General features: G+C 43.5%; 1 protein-coding gene across 2 annotated transcripts in view; it reads left to right on the forward strand.

Annotated features, from left to right (window-relative positions):
• The window catches only part of DMC1 (DNA meiotic recombinase 1), a 37,902-nt gene extending 28,313 nt beyond the window's left edge, over positions 1-9,589 (forward strand). For both annotated transcript variants that reach the window (XM_003932866.4, XM_074390882.1), the window contains 2 exons: positions 3,892-4,008; positions 9,310-9,589. In XM_003932866.4, coding sequence (XP_003932915.2) covers positions 3,892-4,008; positions 9,310-9,379 — 187 coding nt within the window. In that variant the 3' untranslated portion in view covers positions 9,380-9,589. The remainder of the gene's footprint in view (positions 1-3,891; positions 4,009-9,309) is intronic.
• Positions 9,590-10,809: the final 1,220 nt, after the last annotated feature.

Raw genomic sequence — 10,809 nt, forward strand, 5'->3', positions numbered from 1 at the left:
CAGAATACTTAGTGCTTGTCCAATCCCAGAATTTAAAAATGTGGGAGCCAGGATTTGAACCCTGGTATCTTTTACATCAAAGTTGATGCTATTTGAACCTCACTGTACCATCCTCCCCATCCTATACCATAACTCTATAACTATTTCATGACTCCAGCATCCTAATTTGACATTGCCCAGTCAGGCTGTTTTGGGTCTTACCTTCAACAACATAATATGCCATATCCTGTTTAACCAGAGGGGGAGAAGTGAAATATTCTCACATCCTCTTTATTCCTAATATCCACTCTCATCTCTTCCTCTTCCTCACCATACTCCCCAGTTCTCTGACAAAAGGAGTAAAGAAGAGGAGAAGAAAATATAAAAGGAGGAAATAAGATGATAGGCTCAAGGAGGGTTGTGGGTGGTTTTCTGAAGCTTGGTCAGAAATAGAAGAAAATTAAAGCCCTCTAAAAGAATGTGGAATGCTATTACACCTTCTTGTACTTCTCCCCAAGACTTGTTATAACTGCTGTAAGAGGAAATTCAAAGAAACTTTAAGAAAATTCTCTTGGTCTACTTTTCACTGACAGAGTGGCTGTTTTAGCTGAATTGTTTAGTTAAATAATAATAGCTATCCTATTTATTATTTTAGTTTAGTTTTTGAGACAGGGTCTCTATTGCCCAAGCTGGAGTGCAGTGGCATGATCTTAGCTCACTGCAGCCTTGACCTCCCAGGCTCAAGTGACCCTCCCATCTCAGTCCCCAGGATAGCACAGAACCAGGCATGTGCCACCATACCTGGCTAATTTTTGTATTTTTTGTAGATAGGGTTTCACCATGTTGCCCAGGCTAATATCAAACTCATAGGCCTCCAGGGGATCAAATAAGTTATCTGCCCACCTTGGTCTCCCAAGTCCTGGGATTACAGGTGTGAGCCACTGTGCCCAGCCAATAATTATCTTTTACAGGATTTCTTATATGCCAAGATTGTCGTTAAGGGTAGAACTAATGTAGGTAAATGAACAGGTACAGTTACTGGCACATAGGAGGCTTGTATGTATAATATTCAAGATTCAGGCCGGTGCAGTGGCTCATACCTGTAATTCAGCACTTTGGGAAGCCAAGACAGGCGGATCATTTGAGGACAGGAGTTTGAGACCAGCCTGGCCAACATGGTGAAACTCCATCTCTCCTAAAAATACAAAAAAATTAGTTGGGTGTGGTGGCACACACCTACAATCCCAGCTACTCAGGAGGCTGAGGCAGGAGAATCACTTGAGCCTGGGAGGTGGAGGTTGCAATGAGCCGAGATCCTGCCACTGCACTCTAGCCTGGGTGACAGACAGTGAGACTCTGTCTCAAAAAAAAAAAAAAACAGATTCAATATATCTTGAATTCTCAAAAAATCCTAAGAGGTAAAGTTTTTTTACTCCCATTTTATAGTAAAAGAAATTGAGGTTCATAAAGGTAAATAACTATCCCAAGGTAATATAGGTAATAAATGTCTAAGTCAGGATTAGGAAAGCTGGTAAATAATAATAACTGTAGTCACCGGATTTATGCCTTAACTGAATTTTTTCATTTTATTTTCACAACTATCCATTAGGTATAGTTATTATCCTCTATTAAAAACAAAGAAGCAAGGCTGGGCACAGTGGCTCATGCCTGTAATTCCAGCACTTTGGGACACCAAGGCAGGTGGATCACCTGAGGTCAGAAGTTTGAGACCAACCTGGCCGACATGGTGAAACCTCTACTCTCCTAAATATAAAAGAATTATCTGGGTTTGGTGGCAGGTGCCCATAATCCCAGCTACTTGGGAGGCTGACACAGAATTTCTTGAACTCAGGGGGCAGAAGTTGCAGTGAGCTAAGGTCGCACCAGTGCACTCCAGCCTGGATGACAAAGCAAGACTCTGTCTCAAAAAAAAAAAAAACACTTTGGGAGGCCGAGGCGGGTGGATCACGAGGTCAAGAGATCGAGACCATCCCGGTCAACATGGTGAAACCCCGTCTCTACTAAAAATACAAAAAAATTAGCTGGGCATGGTGGCGCATGCCTGTAATCCCAGCTACTCAGGAGGCTGAGGCAGGAGAATTGCCTGAACCCAGGAGGTGGAGGTTGCAGTGAGCCGAGATCACGCCATTGCACTCCAGCCTGGGTAACAATAGCGAAACTCCGTATCAAAAAAAAAAAAAAAAAAAAAAAAGAAGAAGAAGAAGAAGATTCGGGTCAGGAGCAGTGGCTCACACCTGTAATCCCAGCATTTGGGAGGCTGAGGTGGGCAGATCACTTGAGGTCAGGAGTTCAAGAGCAGCTTGACCAACTTGGTGAATCCATGTCTCTACTAAAAATACAAAAACTAGCCAGGTGTGGTGGAGAGTACCTGTAGTCCCAGCTACTCCAGAGGCTAAGGCAGGAGAATTGTTTGAATCTGGGAGGCCAAGCCTGCAATGAGCTGAGATCCTGGCACTGAACTCCAGATTGGGCAATAGAAAGATACCATCTAGAAAAAAGAAAAGAAGAAGTAGAGATTTAGAATGGTTAAACAATTTGCTTCAAGTCATGTGGCTAAAAAGCCAGAATTTGGGCTGGGCACAGTGGCTCACACTTGTAATCCCCGCACTTTGGGAGGCTGAGGTGGGCAGATCACCTGAGGTCAGGAGTTCAAGACAGCCTGGCTAACATGGTGAAACCCCTTTTCTACTAAAAATACAAATATTAGCCAGGCATGGTGGTACGCGCCTGTAATCCCAGTGACTCAGGAGGCTGAGGCAGGAGAATCACTTGAACCTGGAAGGTGGAGATAGCAGTGGGCCAAGATTGCACCATTGCATTCCAGCTTGGGCAACAAGACTGAAACTCCATCTCAAAGAAAACAAACAAATAAAAAATAAACTTTGACTTCTTGCCATCATACCAATATTTTGATTTAGTAAAAGAAACTTTGGGCACCAATGACAAAGAGAAAGATATTGCCAGGATTATTCTCATGAAGGATTTCAGTATACAGTTAATAAATAAGAAAAAGCTTGGCCGGACAAAGTGGCTCAAGCCTGTAACCCCAGCACTTTGGGAGGCTGAGGCGGGTGGATCATGAGGTCAAGATATTGAAACCATCCTGGTCAACATGGTGAAACCCCGTCTCTACTAAAAATACAAAAAATTAGCTGGGCATGGTGGCATGTGCCTGTAATCCCAGCTACTCAGGAGGCTGAGGCAGGAAAATTGCCTGAACCCAGGAGGTGGAGGTTGCGGTGAGCCGAGATCGCGCCATTGCACTCCAGCCTGGGTAACAAGAGCGAAACTCCGTCTCAAAAAAAAAAAAAAAGCAAAAAAGCTGCTTTTTTTTTTTGAGATGTAGTCTTGCTCTATTGCCCAGGCTAGAGTGCAGTAGCCGATCTCGGCTCACTGCAGCCTATGCCTCTTGGGTTCAAACAATTCTCCTGCCTCAGCCTCCTGAGTAGCTGAGAAGGCACTAGTAGATTACAGGCACTAGGCACATGCCACCACACCCAGCTAATTTTTATATTTTTAGTAGAGACGGGGTTTTGCCATGTTGGTCAGGGTAGCCTCAAACTGACCTCAGTGATTTGCCCACCTCGGCCTCCCAAAGTATTGGGATTAAAGGCACAAGCCACTGCGACCAGCCAGTAATCTCATTTTAAAAAGTCAAATAAAATATAAACAAGAATAATAAAATAGGGCTCTCAGAAGCCTAGACTAAATGGGGTATATAACAACTCCAAAACTCACCCCACTCCATAGTTTATGAACAAGCCTCTGCTTGTTTAGAATACACACTTCCTTTAACTACTGATACCCACCACAGAAAGGTTGCCTTGAATTGCAGATATTGCCATATATAGTCCATATAATGAAACGTGAAAAGGTGTTTTATTAATTCAGCTTTCAGGCAGATCCCAAAAAACCAATTGGGGGACACATTCTAGCTCATGCTTCAACAACAAGAATAAGCTTGCGAAAGGGAAGAGGAGAACTCAGAATTGCCAAGATTTATGACAGGTAAATTTGTTTTTATTGTCTGTGTGTGTGTGTGTGTGTGTGTGTGTGTGTGTGTGTGTGTGTGTAGAGATGGGACTTTGCCATGTTGCCCAAGCTGGTCTTAAACTCCTAGGCTCAAGGGATCCTCCCACCGTGGCCTCCCGAAGTGCGGGGACTATATGTGTTAGCCACCATACCCGGCCTCCTCATCAGATTCTTGTGCATATGGTATTAAACACAATTGCATCTCCTGCAAGGCTGTAATTATTACTGGCAGATGCTGTGTGTTTGAATTTCCTTCTCAAAAAGTATTCAGCTTATTGGGAAGTCCCTACTGTGTGCTAGGTACTAGGGATTCAGAGATTCTGTTGACACATAGACTTGGTCCCTGACCTTTAAAAGCATACACCTGGATGATGAAATTGTCAGTTCCAATTGAAGTGTGGTAAGTGCAGGGTAAGTACCAAGAATGGAAATATATCTCCTTTCTTTTTTTGTAAGCTAACTCTATTTGCTTTTCAGGTTTCAGTTTAAACATCAATTTCTCAGGGAAACTTTCCCTAACCCTTACAGTCTAGGCTACCCAGAATCTTATACCATATATTCTTTCTCAGCACTTTACGTGTTTAATTAAGAATTGCAGATTTTGCCGGGCGCGGTGGCTCAAGCCTGTAATCCCAGCACTTTGGGAGGCCGAGGCGGGTGGATCGCGAGGTCAACAGATCAAGACTATCCTGGTCAACAAGGTGAAACCCCGTCTCTACTAAAAATACAAAAATTAGCTGGGCATGGTGGTGCATGCCTGTAATCCCAGCTATTCAGGAGGCTGAGACAGGAGAATTGCCTGGAGACAGGAGAATTGCCTGAACCCAGGAGGCGGAGGTTGCGGTGAGCCGAGATCGCGCCATTGCACTCCAGCCTGGGTAACAAGAGCGAAACTCCGTCTCCAAAAAAAAAAAAAAAAAAGAATTGCAGATTTGGGCCTGGGTGTGGTGGCTTACACGTGTAATCCTAGCACTTTGGGAGGCTGAGGCAGGCAGATCATGAAGTCAGGAGACTGAGACCATCCTGGCCAACATGGTGAAACCCTGTCTCTACTAAAAATACAAAAATTAGCTGGGCATGGTGGTGTGCCTGTAATCCCAGCTACTCAGGAGGCTACGGCAAGAGAGTTGCTTGAACTAGGAAGTTGGAAGTTGCAGTGAGCCTAGATCATGCCACTGCACCACTCCAGCCTTGAGACAGAGTGAGACTCTGTCTCAAAAAAAAAAAAAAAAAAAGAATTACAGATTTTGGCTGGATGCAGTGGCTCACACCTGTAATCCCAACACTTTAGGAGGCCAAGGCGGGCAGATCACCCGAGGTCAGGAGTTAGAGACCAGCCTGGCCAACGTGGTGAGATGCTGTCTCTACTAAAAATATAAAAATTAGGCCAGGTGGGGTGGCTTATACCTGTAATCCCAGCACTTTGGGAGGCAGAGGCAGGCGAATTCCAAGGTCAGGAGTTCGAGACCAGCCTGGGCAACATGGTGAAACCCTGTCTCTACTTAAATACAAAAAATTATCTGGGCATGGTGGTGGGCACCTGTAATTCCAGCTGCACTGGAGGCTGAGGTGGGAGAATTGCTTGACTCCAGGAGGCAGAGGTTGCAGTGAGTTTGCCACTGCACTCCAGCCTGGGCAACAGAGCAAAACTCTGTCTCAAAAAAATAAAAGATACAAAATTAAAAAAAAAAAAAAATTACAGATTTAATAAATTTTTACAGAGAAACCTACTACATATTAGCTATTCTAAATTCTTGGGATAAAACAATGAACAAAACAAAAAGACAAGTTCATGCCCTTAGAGAACTTACATTTATTTTATTGGTAATGAGTTGTATAACATACATCATCCCCACTAGACAGAAACCCTAAGGCAGGCGTCCCCAAACTTTTTACACAGGGGGCCAGTTCACTGTCCCTCAGACCATTGGAGGGCCGCCACATACTGTGCTCCTCTCACTGACCACCAATGAAAGAGGTGCTCCTTCCTCAAGTGCAGCGGGGGCCGGATAAATGGCCTCAGGGGGCCGCATGCGGCCCAAGGGCCGTAGTTTGGGGACACCTGCCCTAAGGGTTTGCTTCCTCACCATTGAATTCTCAGTTCCTGGGACATGGTAGATGTGTCATATTTGTGACTAATCAACTCCAAGCCACAAAGCAAAGATTTGCAGAAACACTACCCTAGAGAGGAAAAAGCTGTCCCCTAAAAATTAGATGAGCTCTTAATCTGGTGTTTGCAATGAAATCACAGTAGTACCTACTATGTATTGTCATTAAATAAACATTAAATAATCAGTTCCCCATCTATCTAAGATGGTTTTTGTTCAGACCATTTTGCTTTTCACCATCTGTCTCTGTTGAAGATTATAATATATAAATGCTATGTTTTATGGAGCTTTGGCAATCTCTAGAAATTTACGACAAATGTACTTTGTTGAGCCAGGCGCAGTGGCTCATGTCTGTAATCCCAGCACTTTGGGAAGCTGAGATGAGGAGTTCAAGACCAGCTTGGCCAACATGGTGAAACCCCATCTCTGCTAAAAATACAAAAATTAGCCAGGCATGGTGGCAGTCACCTGTAATCCCAACTACTCAGAAGGCTGAGGTGGGAGAATCTTTTGAACCTGCTAGGGGGAGGTTGCAGTGAGCTGAGATTGTGCACTCCAGACTGGGTGACAGAAAGAGACTCTGTCTCAAAAAAACATCCACCCGGCCAGGCGCGGTGGCTCAAGCTTGTAATCCCAGCACTTTGGGAGGCTGAGGCGGGTGGATCACGAGGTCAAGAGATCGAGACCATCCTGGTCAACATGGTGAAACCCCGTCTCTACTAAAAATACAAAAAATTAGCTGGGCATGGTGGCACGTGCCTGTAATCCCAGCTACTCAGGAGGCTGAGGCAGGAGAATTGCCTGAACCTAGGAGGCGGAGGTTGCGGTGAGCCGAAATCGCGCCATTGCACTCTAGCCTGCGTAACAAGAGCGAAACTCCGTCTCAAAAAAAAAAAAAAATCCACCCCAAAAAAACAAATGTACTTTGTAGAACTAAATGGTTCCATCTTGTCAGATGTCATAGCTCACCTATTAGACTTCTTAAGAGTAAGGATTCTAGGGCCGGGCGTGGTGGCTCAAGCCTGTAATCCCAGCACTTCGGGAGGCCAAGGCGGGTAGATCATGAGGTCAAGAGATTGAGACCATCCTGGTCAACATGGTGAAACCCTGTCTCTACTAAAAATACAAAAAATTAGCTGGGCACGGTGGCATGTGCCTGTAATCCCAGCTACTCAGGAGGCCGAGGCAGGAGAATTGCCTGAACCCAGGAGGCAGAGGTTGCGGTGAACCGAGATTGTGCCATTGCACTTCCGCCTAGGTAACAAGAGCGAAACTCTGTCTTAAAAAGAAAAAAAAAAAGAGTAAGGATTCTGTCTCTTCTGGACAATCTATAGGGTCTGGTACATGCTAAAGTATGATTTTTTTAATTAAAACTTGACTTTCCTGCAAATAAATATAAAATGAACATGTATCAAAGATTTTATACATTAAGGAGGTAACCAATGATTCAAATCAACATTGTAATCAATCAAAGGAATACTGAAATAAATTTTTTTTTTGAGATGGAGTCTCGCTCTTTTGCCCAGGCTGGAGTGCAGTGACTCAATCTCCACTCACTGCAACCTCCATCTCCTGGGTTCAAGTGATTCTCCTGCCTCCCAAGTAGCTGGGGCTACAGGCACGCCACCACTACACCTGGCTAATTTTTTTGTATTTTTAGTAAAGATGAGGTTTTTCACCATGTTGGCCAGGCTAGTCTCAAACTTCTGACCTCAAGTGATCCACCCGCCTCAGCCTCCCGAAGTGCTGAGATTACAGGCGTGAGCCACTGTGCCTGGCCTATTAAAGAGACAGTTTAACAACCACCTGACCATCACCTGATGGTTGCGTTACATTCTTGGTGGGGTGCAGGGCTCTCCTACCCTGCTAATGTCTGCCTAACTACCTACTCTAACAAAATGAAATATAAATTGATCAAAAATGGGTCAATATAGGAAAATAATCCATTCCATTCCACCTTACACGATTTACATCTCTCTGGACAAGAATAATTCACATTACTCACAGTTTTCTACAACTTAAGGAGTTATAAAATAGATCAAAGACAATGGAAAGCATACAACCCTCATAGAACTGGATAATCTGCGAGGATGTGCTAGACAACCTATGTAATCTTTTAATTTATTTCAAAGTCGTTTAAAGTTTGCTCCTATGTTGACATCCAATTTTGAAAAAAAAGAAAAAAAAAAAGTTTGCTCCTATGTTAGTCTAGTGATGAGAAAGGTGCATACCCCTATAGAATCAGATAAGTCCCTAAAGGGCTGCTATACAATGCCTGACACTATTCTAAAAGAATACCCAAGGGTAGATGCGGTGGCTCATGCCTGTAATCTCAGCATTTGGGAGGCCAAGGCAGGTGGATTACCTGAGGTCAGGAATTCGAGACCAGTCTGGCTAACATGGTGAAACCCCATTTCTACAAAAAATGCAAAAAATTAGCCAGGGATGGTGGCACGCACTTGTAATCCCAGCTACTTGGGAGGCTGAGGCAAGAGAATCGCTTGAACCCAGGAGGTGGAGGTTGCAGTGAGCCAAGATCGCACCATTGCACTCCAGCTTGGGCAACAAGAGCAAAACCATCTTAAAAAAAAAAAGGGGGCCGGGCCGGGCGCGGTGGCTCACGCCTGTAATCCCAGCACTTTGGGAGGCCGAGGCGGGTGGATCACGAGGTCAAGAGATTGAGACCATCCTGGTCAACATGGTGAAACCCCATCTCTACTAAAAATACAAAAAAAATTAGCTGGGCATGGTGGCGCGTGCCTGTAATCCCAGCTACTCAGGAGGCTGAGGCAGGAGAATTGCCTGAACCCAGCAGGCGGAGGTTGCGGTGAGCCCAGATCGCGCCATTGCACTCCAGCCTGGGTAACAAGAGTGAAACTCTATCTCCAAAAAAAAAAAAAAAAGAGAACACTCAGTTATCCTTTTGCCTGTTTCCAAGTTTGGGGCAATTTTTCTTGATATTCAAAACTTCATATATAGAAGTTGCTCAGTGAATGTTTGTGAGGGTTAAGAATACTTGTGGGTACGTTCTGTAGGCCACATTTGGTTGTAGCAATTCTGAGATGTCTTTGGAGACTGAGACTGATGGGAGCATAATGCCTGTGACATGAGTATAGTATTTATAGAAATAGAGCTTTTTATAAACTTCTGTTCCCTTGTATTCTGTTAGTCCTGAGATGCCTGAAAATGAAGCCACCTTCGCAATAACTGCTGGAGGAATTGGGGATGCCAAGGAGTAGGTGGTGAATTGATGCAAATTGCTTCTTAGTGCTTATTAGGAGCTGAAGAAATGGAAAACCAGTCTCCAATTTCACATCTTGAAATACAGGTTTTTTTTCCCCACGTTATTAAAGTCAGCAAAAGAGATATAAATATTATATTTATCTTAAAAGTCCCTGATTTATCACTACACATTGTATGTAAAGTCAGGATATGTGTGTGTGTGTGTGTGTGTGTGTGTATGTGTATACATATATATATATGTATATATATATATGTATATATATACCTGACATATATAGTAGATTTATATACCTATTGAAATTCTCTCACTCTGTGTATGCATATATGTATATATACCTATGGAAAACTAGTTGTTGGGAAAGGGGTACCTGATTCCCTCCCTTTCACTTTTCAAAGTGACCCACTAAGCAGATGGAAAGTCTAAGGGTTCGGAAATGTCCCATTCTCTAAAGGCTTTCCCTTCACCATTTTTCTACGGTGCAGTGCCACTGACTACAGAGCTGGATGTTTTTCCACAGGATGATTTAAGGGAGGAATGTTTATAGGACACACACAAAAAAGCTCTTTCTATTTATAATATCAAACTGCATATTCACCTTTATAGCAACAGAAAACAAACATTAAATTAAGTCAAATTTTAAATCATTTGACATTGACAAGCAGAAATTACTTTTAAAAAATATATTTATGGCCAGCTGCACTGGCTCACACCTGTAATCTCAGCACTTTGGGAGGCCAAGGCAGGTGGATCACTTGAGGTCAATAGTTCAAGACTAGCCTGGCCAACATGGTGAGACACCATCTCCACTAAAAACACAAAAATTAGCTGAGTGCAGTGGCATGTTCCTATAATCCCAACTACTCTGGAGGCTGAGGTAGGAGAATCGTTTGAACCCTGAAGACAGAGGTTGCAGTGAGCCAAGATGGCACCACTGCATTCCACGCTGGGTGACAGAGCAAGACTCTGTCTCAAAAAGAGAAAAAAAGAAAAAAATGTATTTATGATAGATACATATTCTCTTGGGGAATAAAGACAAAGGTCATTATAAAATTTAAAATTTGGGGTGATTTTTATGTTTTAAATTTTGGGTAAAGAATTAAAAATGTTTTTTAAGAGCTCTTAAACAAAAAAGAGCACTTTGGGAGGCCAAGGGGGGCAGACGACCTGAGGTCAGGAATTTGAGACCAGCCTGGCCCACAGGATGAAACCCCATCTATACTAAAAATATAAAACTTAGCCAGGTGTGGTGGCAGACACCTGTAATCCCAGCTACTCAGGGGACTGAGGCAAGAGAATTGCTTGAACCTGGGAGGCAGAGACTGCAGTGAGCTGACATTGTACCACTGCACTCCAGCCTAGGTGACACAGTGAGACTCCATCTCAAAAAAAAAAAAAAAATCTTGTTTAAATGTTAAAATTAATTTA

This window comes from Saimiri boliviensis, chromosome 21 (assembly GCF_048565385.1).
Source record: "Saimiri boliviensis isolate mSaiBol1 chromosome 21, mSaiBol1.pri, whole genome shotgun sequence".
NCBI classification, from domain to species: Eukaryota; Metazoa; Chordata; class Mammalia; order Primates; family Cebidae; genus Saimiri; species Saimiri boliviensis.